General features: G+C 39.9%; 1 protein-coding gene across 2 annotated transcripts in view; it reads left to right on the top strand.

Annotated features, from left to right (window-relative positions):
• Positions 1-333: 333 nt before the first annotated feature.
• The window catches only part of PDE5A (phosphodiesterase 5A), a 65,791-nt gene continuing 53,625 nt past the window's right edge, over positions 334-12,499 (top strand). For both annotated transcript variants that reach the window (XM_075150255.1, XM_075150258.1), the window contains exon 1: positions 334-509. In XM_075150255.1, coding sequence (XP_075006356.1) covers positions 406-509 — 104 coding nt within the window. In that variant the 5' untranslated portion in view covers positions 334-405. The remainder of the gene's footprint in view (positions 510-12,499) is intronic.

Consider the following 12,499-nt stretch of genomic DNA (forward strand, 5'->3'; position numbering starts at 1 on the left):
TCCCGCCTGCCCTCCACCACCGCCGCGCTGGGCATCGCCAGCGCCGGGCCCGGGGGCTCCCGCCAGTGCCCCCGCGGCGGGGCCGGGCCGGGCGGGGCGGGGCGGGGCCGGGGCGCGGCAGCCCCCCGGGGCGCTGCGGGGCCGCGGTGGAGGTGGAGCCGGCTGTGCGCTGCGGGACAGGCGGCCGGGCCGGGGATGCGCTGAGGTGCCGCCGGCGCGGCGCTGGGGCCGGACGCCGGGCTTCCTGCCGCCCGCGCACCTGGGAGCGGGGCGAAGGCGGCGGGGAGGAGCCGGCCCCGCGCCGGGCCGAGGGCATCGGCAGCAGGAGGAGGGCCGGGAGGGGGGAAATCAACGACAGCAGCGGCAGGAGGAGGCAGAGCGGCGGCGGGAGCGGCCGCGCGGAGCATGGAGCGCAGCTGCCCCCCCCCGCCGGAGCAGGAAGCGGTGGAAGCGTGGCTGGACGATCACGGCGACTTTACGCGCTCTTACTTTGTTAGGAAAGCTACAAGGTAAGACCGGAGCGGCGGCGGGTAAAGGCAGATCCTTTCTTCCCAGCAAAAGGTCGCTCTTTCATTTCCCGTTGCTGTCTCCAGAGAAAATAAAAGAAAAAAGCGACCCCCCCCGCCGCCCCCACTCTCGAAACAGCAAAAACTGAAACCAAGCAGCAGGAGCAGCTCCGCAGTGCACATGCAGGCGCTTCTCCGCGGAGCGCCGCGGGCTTTCGCATTCTTCCCCCGGCCCGCCGCCGCTTTGCTGCGGGGTAGCTTCAGCCCGGCAACGCCAGCCGAGCGCTCGCAGATCTATGAGGCTGTCCCAGCCGCGGAGCTCCCTGCCCGGGGCTTTTATTTGCTTTGTGTTCTCCTTGGTTTAAAACAGACATAGTCAACTTCTCGTGAGTAGCAAGCAATGTATTTTTTCCCTACCCTGCAAACTAGATAGAAATATGTCGAAGCCTCAGATAACATCTAATCTCTTCGGGAGGGCGGGTTATGTCATTACTTAGTAATCTCAAAACAAAGCGCTGCTCTTGAAGAGCTCAGTCGCCCTGTGGGCTTGTCACCTTTTTGACAACTCGGCGGCCACCGGACGGAGCGGGCAGTGGGTCAAGTGCCAAGGGAGCTGACGAGCCGTGAGCGGCCGCTGAAGCCGTACGCGGTGCATTCGAGACCAGAGCTCCGCCCGAGGAGGGGGACGCGGGGGTCTGTCCTGTGGGGCGAGCACCTCAGGGTGCCGTAACCGGAGCGCAGACGCTGAGGGGAGCGGGCTCCCGCAGCTGGGGACGCCGTGCCGCCCCGGGGCTGCGGGAGGGCGGGAAGCGGGGCTGAAGCCCCCGTGGAAGGTCAGCAGGCAGGGGATGGCTGCGGGCGGGGGCAGAAAGCGCGGCGGCAGGCGCGGAGGGCCGCAGCGCGGGGGCAGGCGCCCCGGCAGGGGGCAGCGCGGGGCCGGCAGCGCGGGCGGGCGCCCCGCGCCGGGGGCGGCTTCTCCGCGCTCGTCTTTCCTTGGTGGTAGTTCTTGCCGGGAACCTGATGTAAAGACCTGAAGAGCTCGTCTGGGCTTTTTTTCCCCTGGCTTGACATGCTGCCTTTTGGAGATAAGACGAGGTATTTGCTCACCGTTGTCACACTTCAGCAGTGGGACTTCAAGTTGAAATCGAGTAAATTCGGCTATTTTTAGAAGTGGAGTCAGGTTTCCATTTTGAATATTTTCCGATAAACAAAGCAGTGGGGATGCAGAGCACAGGCGATCTGCAACTCCCACGGTATATCTTAGTGGAGAGCTCGGGTTAGTAAGTCCTGCGGTTTGTTCCTCGGACACGCCGTCTCTGCGGGCTCGCTTCTCTCCGCTCCTTTCCTGTTCCTGAGCCGCTTGCACCATCTGCTCACCGCTGCCGATCTACTTCTTTCTCAAGTCACTTAGCTGGGATGGATGCATTCTGAATGAGGTTTTGCTGCTGCTCCTCTCTGCATGGGATGGGGCGGTAAGAAGAGAAATCCCCATTAATAATTGACTCGCAGCAAGCTAGAAAGCTTCAGGGGTCACCTGCTTTCTTGTGACCATCTGTCATGCAGTCCCCTTTCTTCTGCTGCTTCTTCCTTAGCTTCATTTAACAGAAGAATAATAAAAATGCCTTTAAAAATGTCTTTTAAATGTTGATTTTTAAAAAAAAGGCTGTGCCTAGGTGTAGGATGCATAGATGGAAGTAGTTAACCTTGATACTCTCCAGAACACTAGTGCATGGTGTGTAACTGAAGGGTAGCTTGTTTGACCAGGAAACAGGGTGTTAGCAGCTTTGAGAAGTAGCATTTTATTAGTTCAGCATGTCACACTTCCTTTGGAAACTGGAAGTAGTATTGAACAAATAGGAATGCTAATTAATAGTAACCGCTGTGTCAGATTTGTTTTCCCCATGGAGAGGTTTGGTTAGTCTCCCCCCCCCCCCCCCAATGCTGAGACAGTTTCGTGTTTGTGTGGGTCTGAAATGAGCAGTAGTTCACAAAATACAATTCAGTCATGTCTCTATGACGGCAATGCCTCTGCATTTAGTGAGGGTTTTGCAGAAAAACTGTTGACTTTGAGTTCTGGCTTGGCAACAATTCTGTCATGTTTTTGAAGTGAAGGAAACATTGCATTTGTCTCAAAACTCTTTTCTCTGCTGTCTTGCATGGAATGTTTTTTTTTGTCTTTACCATATAAATAGAAAACTATAACTATGTCATAAGGAATACCTCTTTTATATGTAAGTTTGTATTTGAAAAAACAAATGACAAGTTACTTGACTATATGTTGGTTCAAATTTTAGTCACTAAAATGATATCCTGTAAAGCTGAGCAGTTTGAAAGAACTAATGTACTTTGTAAAAAGGTTTAACGTTCTACATTGTAGTGTTATTTAGAACTTGAAAAGAGAAAAACCCTAAAATTTAATGCCATGCTTTGTTTTAGTTGAATATTTGTACAACAGCAATACATTGAACAAAGACTATGCTGTTGTTTTGTTACTTAGCATTATATTTACTCTGTCAAGTAAAGCAGCGTTCCTTGAACTAGTTTCAACTGTTTTCTAATCTTAATTTACTGCTTCTGATTTTTTGTTTTGCTTCATATTATGCCAAAGTCCTCACAGGTCCTAAAAGCAATAGACCAAGAAGTTAGTTAACTTGGTATTTTGTGGCGCACAGAGGCATATTCTACTTCACATTGCGAGGCACAATTGCTAATGGATAAAGATAGTTTCTGTAGCTGTTTCTCAAATACTTATACACAGGAATAGGAAAAGATAACCAGCTCAACCATTTATTACAGAGTAATACAAGCCCTTTCCACAAAGTAATGAGCTTTGAATCAGAACCTAATTTAGCAATTTTATGATAGGTATTAAATATTTTTTTTTCCTGCAATTAATTAATTCCCATAGTGTTTTATACAATAGTTCTTTTGGTGATTCCCACAAAAAATGTTTTAATTATATGTCTAAATAATACTTATGAAATAAATACTTTGAGTGGTCTTATGCCTGCAGATTTGTTTTGTTGGGTTTTTTTAAGCATGGGAGTCACATCATCTCATATAGTCATTGAATTATCTCTTGTTCCATTTTGCATAGGTCACTGATATTAGTATCTGTTTTCATGTTTTAAATAAAAATTATATTTTCTGGCAAGGTGAAAAAAAAAGAAAACATTTAAAACTTTAAAAGAAAACATTTCTTTTTATTCACAATTAGTTTGTATTAACTATTGTTCATAACGTGGCAACTGTTAGAGTCACTAGGCTCCCCAAACCATACTCTGGATTCTTGGGGAGAAGGGCTGCAGGTCATCTACTTAACAAATTTGCACCTGCTTTCCTACTCTTCCCTAAAATGTGTTGTAGAAGATAAGTATATACAAATGGCTTACACCTTGTATTTTGATCCTGCAACGCCTCGAGGTTGATAGCATCTACGGGCAGGCCACATTACTGCCTTCCTCAAGTCTTTGATGGCTAGGTGGAGTGACATATTCTGTGATAAAGCTATTTTGATTGACTTCCACCTGTACAGCGCAAGGTTGCTATCCTACAAGCATGTAATCCAGGTGAATACCTTTAAATTGCTCCCTCCGAGTATGTGAATAAACTGTGATCCCATGAGTAGGAAGCTACAGAATCAGTTATTTATTACTTTATTTTGTACCAAGGGAGACAAGTGGCATACAGAGATAATATAAATAGCTATTATCCATGAAATGTTGCTACAGTATGATCAAAGTGCAGAACAACAAAGAGGAAGTGTGTCACCAGCACACTCAGTGACGAGATGAATTTGGTTCACTTAGTGATACAGCGTGCTGGTTGACAAACCTTCTGGCTGGAGACTTTGTCTTACGCGTTCAAGAGTTTCTAAATGCCTAGCTCCTACTAAATTTAAGCTATTTATTTTATTCCTTTTTTTTCAGCTCCTCTTGTTATTCTTCCCCTTTCAAAGTTTTAGAATTGCCTATCATATTCTGGCTTCCCAGAAAGTAGAAACATGTTGAAGTAAAATGATTCTTTTAGATTGTGTCTTATGTTTACCCATACTGTTGTTAAAGGCTCTTTGTAGCTGCTGCTACAAATATAATTGTTCTAGCTAGACGTTATAAAGGCATAATCTGCAGCATTTTTTGTCACAAAACTGTACTGCATTTACGGCTGATTCGTTACCCTTTTTGTCTTCCTGAAGTTTTATCTTTTTATGTTCCTTTTAAAAAAAATCCATTCATTGTCATGTTCAAACATCATACTTATTTTAACCCCCTATGGAATACTTCTGTATTTCTGACTTCCTGTTTCTCCTTACTCTTAAAAATACAGGAGTGATTCTCTCTTAGTGCTCTTTGCAATCAGAAGCCGCAGACTGCCAAAACAGCCAAAGTAAAAATTCTCCTCTCGGTTAGAGGCAACTGCATTGTTCCAGGCAGATTTTGTCTGGTTTCCTAAATGTATGGCATGATAGATACAAATTATTAACCCAAGTCTTGTATGCCTTTCATTAGAAATAAGATTATTTTGTTATAAATACATCTTGGCTTATTAGCAGGGTTGGGAAATATTTACAAATGAATTAAGGTGGGGTTGTATTTGGAAAAATAAATGTCCTTAACAGCATGGTACTTCATAGCACTTCACTGAGGATTCCAGAAGTGGCGTTTACTGGGAAACTGTACTTTGCTAGAATCCAGAGATTGCACAACTTGGATATATCAATTACATTTATTACTTTGAAAAAACTCAAGTACAGTTGTTTCGTTTTTTTTCTTCTTGATGGCTGGTGGACAATCAGTTTGTAAGGGGCTGCCTGCAGTACTAAATTACTTAGGACATTTGCCTTCTAATATCTGTGTCTAGAGGGCTTTTTAAAAATGTCTTTCATTTTGAGCTGGCTATTTGATGTTTAATCTCATAAATATTATATGTCATATGCATTATGTCATTGTTTTGTTTGGTAATATATATGTGCTTAATTTTTTCTGATTGAAAGAAAATTAATTTTTGGAGCAAGTGTATGAAAATTCAGATTATCAAAGATAGAGCTATTGAAGATTTTCTGCATTGAAATGTGCTTTGGCCTGTGTTTTTTCTTAAAAAGATATTACTGACATACAAAAAAAAATCCTAAAAATATACAGGTATGAGCCATATTCATCCCTAACATGACCTCGGTAAGTAGGCAGTGGGTTTTAAACTTTGATGATTGAAGGACTCCTAACAGTTTTCCAGTGGCGGCACAGAATCCTATGCAAATTGTTCGAATGTGCTGAAAGGGGACTTGGTGTTCTAAGTTATTGTATGTGAAGCATTTACAACAGGACTGCAGACCCACTGATTCTTTGGACCATGGCTTGAAAACCACAGGAAGTAGTGGTGTTAATGCAGGGATCAGAACATTGTCTCCCACTTACTTGGTTTTATTAGATGTTTACAGAGCTTTTCTGAGAATGAAGTACAGAAAAAAAATCGATTTCTATGAAATCTTGGAAAGTTTTCTTGTTGGTCTAATGATCTCCATAGTTGTCCCACTTATAAATGATGTATCCATATCCTTATGCCTTTCTTGATAATTGCAAAGTATTAAGATCTTCCCAAAATATTTTAAACTCCTGATTCAAAAAGCACTCAGGAAGGTAAGGAATGTTACCCACATTCATGAAGTTGTAAATGTGATTAAGTATTTTTGGCATTTATTCTTGGAAATAAAGCTAGGTGTGTGCCAGAGTATTCTGGAAACAATGTCTAAAACAGCAATTAGTGTAGACGGAAGAAACTGTCATTTGAGAAACGATAAGAAATCACCTACTAGCAATTTACATCTTTAATTCCCCAAAACCTATAACCTGAACTCCTACACAGAGTCTTTGGTGTGAAGATAAACTAGTCAGTAGATAGTACTGAGCAGCTACAAGGAGAACGTGCTTTTACTACGTACCGTTTGGCCTAGGCATGCACAATACATTAATTAAAAACCTTAGAGGACAGGTAGAAAATAAGACAGGGTGAACTACTTTAACAGTTAACATCCCTTTTTGCCTTCTTTTGTTTCAGGGTAACTTTCTTATCATATTACAGTACTCTTGATAATGCCAATAGGCATTTGAAATCTCATTTCCATTTTTTTTGCTCTTACCAGGAAGACTTTAGAGAGCAGGGTCAAATTTCTGGCAACTGGGAAGAAAAGTGGGGCTGAGGCATACATTGCCTCTGTGGGAGACAAAAAAGTTAGATACCTTCCTTTTATTTCTAAATTGCAGTAGTTCAGGGAAGTTTTGTGTTGGGCATCTCTTGAAGAATCATCATGTGAGGAGGAAATTCATGTCTTTGTACAGGATTAGGACAAAGACTACATATATAAAATAAAAATACCAATCAGTCTAATTTTGAAGCTGAAGTGAGACTTCCGTAGCGTGTAGACATTGTGCTAGCTCTCTGCACAGGGGTAACATTCATGATACATCACCTACGATGTCTTCAGATCAAATAAAGTACATTGTACTCTATGTTCATGCTTATTGGAATGCTAGATTAAAGCTGAATTGTGTGGGAATATATGATTCGCATCAAGATTTACAAACAAAGCAATTTTAGAAAATACATTCTTGACCTGAACTAATATGCTACCGCTTATTTTCATTTTCACCATTAAAGAGGAAGCATTTTGCTTTTGTCATGAAGAAATATAATTAATAAAACCACAGAATACAGGTCTTTCTCTCCCTTACTGGCAAAGAAACACATAATTTGTATGGAATGCATTCTCATTTATGTGATTTACTTGAAGAAAGAAAAAAGAAAAGCATTAAATACAAAAGGAGCTATTTAAAAGTGCCAGAAAATAAGCCCTACTCAAATGGCCCTTGTGAATAACTCAATGGTTGTAATTTCACATTAGGTCTGGCACTGAAAATATAGCCACAAAATACATTTGCTTAGTAAAAGATATATATTTTCCCATTTATTTGTGCATTATGGTGAACTCATCCCAGCACAGAGAGCCATCCCAAAGCCTCTGCACCACTTAAGTCCTACTTAACCCCTATTTTAGGAATTTAAGTGGAACTGAAGTGGTGCCTAAGACTTACACGAGGTCTCCAGGCAGGTGTGAACTTAACTTTTAATCCATCTTTCACCAAAGTCACTGGTATTGTCCTGTTGCTTTCACAACAAAATCGTTGGGTACATAGTTATTTTTTTTTTTTTTGAGCTTGGAACAAGAAGTAAACATTTGGAGGAGAAATAAAGGTCATGTTTTAGAATTTGACCTTCAGTCCCTGAGGATTTATTCTATCTTTCTTTATAGTGTGAATAGAAAGTCCCTTCTACGGAGGAAAGCTTTCTTCTGAAAAGTTAAGCTTGCAGTTTGGTTGTTAAAGAAAACTTGAAAATAGCCAAGAATAGGCTGTTAGTGTTAGTCCTCCATTTTGAATACTTTTGCTTCAAATAATAAAGCAACCTCTGCCTCCTGTTTTAAAAAATAATATAAGCATTCAGACAAGATTTACATGATTTCATAGTTCTAAAAAGTTGTTACTTCACTCCTTCATGAGCATGGTTTGAATCAAGAATTACAGTGATTAATTTAGATGTGTATTCAAACAGAAGTCAGTGGGGCCACTTAACATGTTTCAAGTTAAATGTATGCTGATATATCTGACTGAGTTGTGCCAAAAAATTGGCACCGACTTTAAGTAATTTTTCGTCTTCAAAAACTGTTTGCCTACCACTGTTAGAAATTGCATCTCTAGTAACTATAATTGGAAAGGGTTTAAGGAAAAAAAACCCTTTTGTCTTTGTCACTCTACTTTTTTAGTTAGTTTGAAAACACAGTCAGTTTACTGTTTCCATCTAATCAGGCTTTATACCATTTATTTAAATCTTTCCATGCCCAGAAAGGAGACAAAAACACTTAGAACATGATGATGAAATAGGAAGTACTGGAAAGAAAATGTGAAGACAAGTATAATATCCAAGTGACTTCGACTTTCAAACTCATTTGTTGCTAATGCTTTAAATGATTTCTATGTCTAAATTATGTCAAGATGCGGGAAAGAAATTTGAAGACATCTAGTGGTTATTTGAAGGAAAGCAATTGAGAAAATAGTTACAAAGCTTGGCTTGAAATATTGTTGATTACAACACTAGCAGGATTAGGCCACAGGAATTCAGATACTTGAAAGCTGGCATTCTTTAGTAGGCAAGTTTGGATTGAATCCTTCTCCTGAAGTGTGTTATCAGTAATTGCTGGTTTGAATGAAAAATTAGCAAAACAGTCCACACAACTACTGAAACATTACACATTGTATATATGAAAGATTCATAAGCAACAGAGAAAATGGGGAATTATTTGTTGTTTCACTGAAAGCTACTCATCACTCGGTACTTTTATGGTACAGTAATTATTATGCATTCTTTGTGCAAGATAAGTAAGATGCAGTATACTATCATTGTTGCATCTCGGTATTACTTTTGTGCTCTGTTTTTGCACATTTTGACCAAAGATAGCAAATACTTGCTGAATGCTGACATTAGTATGGTCTTACATATATAACATGGTTACATGGTTAGCAAGACAATTATAATCTGGCTGTTTAACATCTTTAAACATCTTCACTGGTACGTTTTTTTTTTTGAGAAGTATGCTATGTATTTTGAAGATAATCACAATGAGGCAAAGAGGGGTACAATAAATTATTTAATATTCCCAGTGTATAAGCAGAATAGTAATTAGTGTTAGGTCAGCATGGTTTGATACATATGGCACAGGAAATACAGCAAGGTTCTCTTCAGGTCTTAGACCTGAGGTTGTCTTCAGGTCTACTTGTGCCCTTCTGCATGACCTGGCTCAAGCCATGTCGCTTCTTTGTGCCTCTGTTTTCTCACCCAGTGATTTTCTATTTTTGTTGCCTATTCATATTGAAAACTTCTTGCTTTAGGGACAGGTCTACTTTCTGTATGGTGTTTAACAGATCAGGGCCAAAGAGTCTTAATTCCTCTGAAGTTCCTGAGTTTTCATGTAATGCAGATAATGTGTACTTGTGTACAAGTGATTATAGAGGGAAGGATCACACAATCTTTTTTTTTCTCCAGATGTTTTACCTGCCATTGTATTTTCATTCCTTTCTCATCCCTATCTCTTCAAAATTCCTCTCCAATTTTGTCATCTGCTGATGAGATGTCACCAGCCAAATTCAGCAGTTGCTATTGTCATGCTCCTTTGAAATTGTGTTTTATAGAGGAAAGACTGGATTTGGCTGATAGAAGTGACTGAAAAATGGTAACTTCACATTCAACTATTCCTGTTTATGAACTCTGGGATAAATTATAGCTTTCTTGAGTGGAGGGTCATACTGCAGTAAAGGATCATAGTGCAGTAAAGGATTCATGGAGCTCGTGAGGAATGGATGCCGATGCCTGTAACTCCTCAACATGCAGTGATTGCTATGCTGGGATGGAGACATTGCATTGGTTTTAACTATCTGCGTAGATCACTACAGATGAGTATCTGCTCCTGTTTAATACACTCCTGCAACTTCTAAACTTATTTCTACAGCAAGGGTCTTGTCCTTACAATCAGCTCTTGACAATGCCAATGCTTACTGAAGACTATTCACATGAATAGAGTAGTCACAAGTGTTTGTTTCTTCCTGTAGTCCTTTCAAAGTGACATCTTAATCATACATAGCACTTCTTACTAATTTCCAGTAACCTCACTTGTGGTTCACTATGAGTCTGGTATCAGATATCTGTTGAGCTAATTCTGTGCTGAGAAGGTAGTTGTGTTAGTAAGAATACTCTTCTTGTCATGCATTGTTAAATAGGATTGAGTGTCAACAAGCCAATGCATGTCAAGACTTTGTCGGCTACATTTTAAATAGAATACATTGGTTAATGTGAAATGCTAGTTCTTCCACCATGTGTATAACTGTGTGAGTAGAAGGAGCTAAATAGTTTCCTTGTTAGAAGAGGCATTTAGTAAAGGTCAGTGAACACTGTTCTTATTCCAGCTGAATTTGAACGGCTTTCCTGTTGCCCAAATAAAAATGCCTAAATGGTTTGAAGTTCAAAACCATGCTTTAAACAGTATAGTTAAGGATTTGTTGTTTTGTTAACCTACAGAGCTTTTTGAGAATCGCACACTATGTTGGCAAGTTATTAGATCATCATCTAAGAGACATTAAAGGGGAACAGGAATATGTTACTCATAATTATGCAGCTCCACATATAGTTCTGTTCAATGTCAAAGTGCTTCATAAATAGTGCAGATACTTAATAAGTAGTCAGTTCTTATTAAAGAAATGTACTTACTTTCATGTGAAAGATTTTACAGTTGTGTTCCACATGCCTCAATAATCTCCATGAGATAGATAAATTAATGCTTACTTTACATAGTAAAAAAGGCAAGAAGGTAAAAACTAAATTATGTCATGGCCACAGTTTGAGAACTGGTATTAGAATTCAGAATACATTGTTCTTACTGATTACTATTACTACACCATTAAGGCCAGGGGACATCATTACACAACACCCCAGAATAAATAAAATGGCAAGTTTCAACTGATAAACCAGATTTCTGCTTTAGCTTTTGCTTTGTCCACAAAGGGTACCTGATTCTTTCTGTGCCTTGTATCTTACATCAACACATCCACGTATGTAAATTCAGTGTAAAACAGAGCTAGGTGAAATGATAGCATTTTATATTCTCCTTTCCTGATGTGTAAATAAGCAGTGAATCAAATTGCTCTACAAATTGCTGTCACTCAGCAATAGTACAGGTTCACGCCTGTGCATTTTCAAACATGCTAGACAAAGTACACAGCTTCCCACGCCTAATCACTTGCTAGTTTAAAAATGCTCTCCATCTGATACTAGGTTATTACAGTTACTTTTAAATCTTATTTTACATTAATGCCAGTCCTCCATGTTCAAAAATCAAGTCAGCACACACAATCATGAAACTGGGTCAAGTCACAAGCCTTCTTTTAAAACTATTGATTTTTCTGTATTTACCTTCTTGTGTCTGAGGCTTTAAATGCATCCAGTTCACATTTTCAGGTTCTCTTCTGCAGTCTTAGTGCTAGATGCTAAATTTTGCTTAGAAAAAGCTAGAATTTCCAGGTAATTTCTTTTCTTGAGAACATTAGAGTAAAACAAAAACAATCCACATATAACATAACACATGATGACAAGAGTTGTCAGCAGTGATTTTAGAGGTTGTACTGTGTTTACTTACAAATTTTTGCATTTTAAGCTTTTTATATATCTTAAGGATACTTTTGGTCATTTTCATCACAAATTTTTATTCTGTTTTCTCATTCAGTTTAATAAATGAAAATTCTAAATGTTATCAAATGCTAGCTTCTTGTTTTGACTCTCATAGAAACAGCTTTTGCAGATGTGATATTGCCCTATGCAAACTATATTATGCATTTCAGTAATACATAGTCACGGCTCCCACATTTAATATTTATCCTGTTTAAGTACTATAAAGTAATCTTATTAAAGTCAAAGTTCTAATAATACATTAATTGTTCTTTATGCTTCTTCACTGCAAGAAACATTTGGATCAGGTAACTCCACCAAAAAATACGTATCACTGCTATAGTAAAGAAGGATCATTGGTAATTTTTATTAATATACTTAAAAAGCAGAGCTTACTTCCTTTAAAAATAAGTAGCTAAGCAATGAACCAAAACTCTTTCAGAATAACAATGGAATTTCATTGTGTTCTCTGGCACCATGTTTCCAGTAATTGGACTAGCTTTAGATTGCTGGGAAATTTATAATAGATGTTGATTGAGGTGTATTATTGCTACAGCAAGCCCTGTTCCAGGAGCTTCATGGAAAAATGTAAAAACATGGAATGAAATCCTAGCTCTGTGGAACTCAGAGGCAAAATTCCCGCCACCTTAATTGTGTCCAACTTTTCATTCAGTGGTTTTGGACTCTCATCGTCAAAAGATTCACAAATGTCCTGTGAATCCTGTGAA

Source organism: Calonectris borealis, chromosome 4 (assembly GCF_964195595.1).
Source record: "Calonectris borealis chromosome 4, bCalBor7.hap1.2, whole genome shotgun sequence".
NCBI classification, from domain to species: domain Eukaryota; kingdom Metazoa; phylum Chordata; class Aves; order Procellariiformes; family Procellariidae; genus Calonectris; species Calonectris borealis.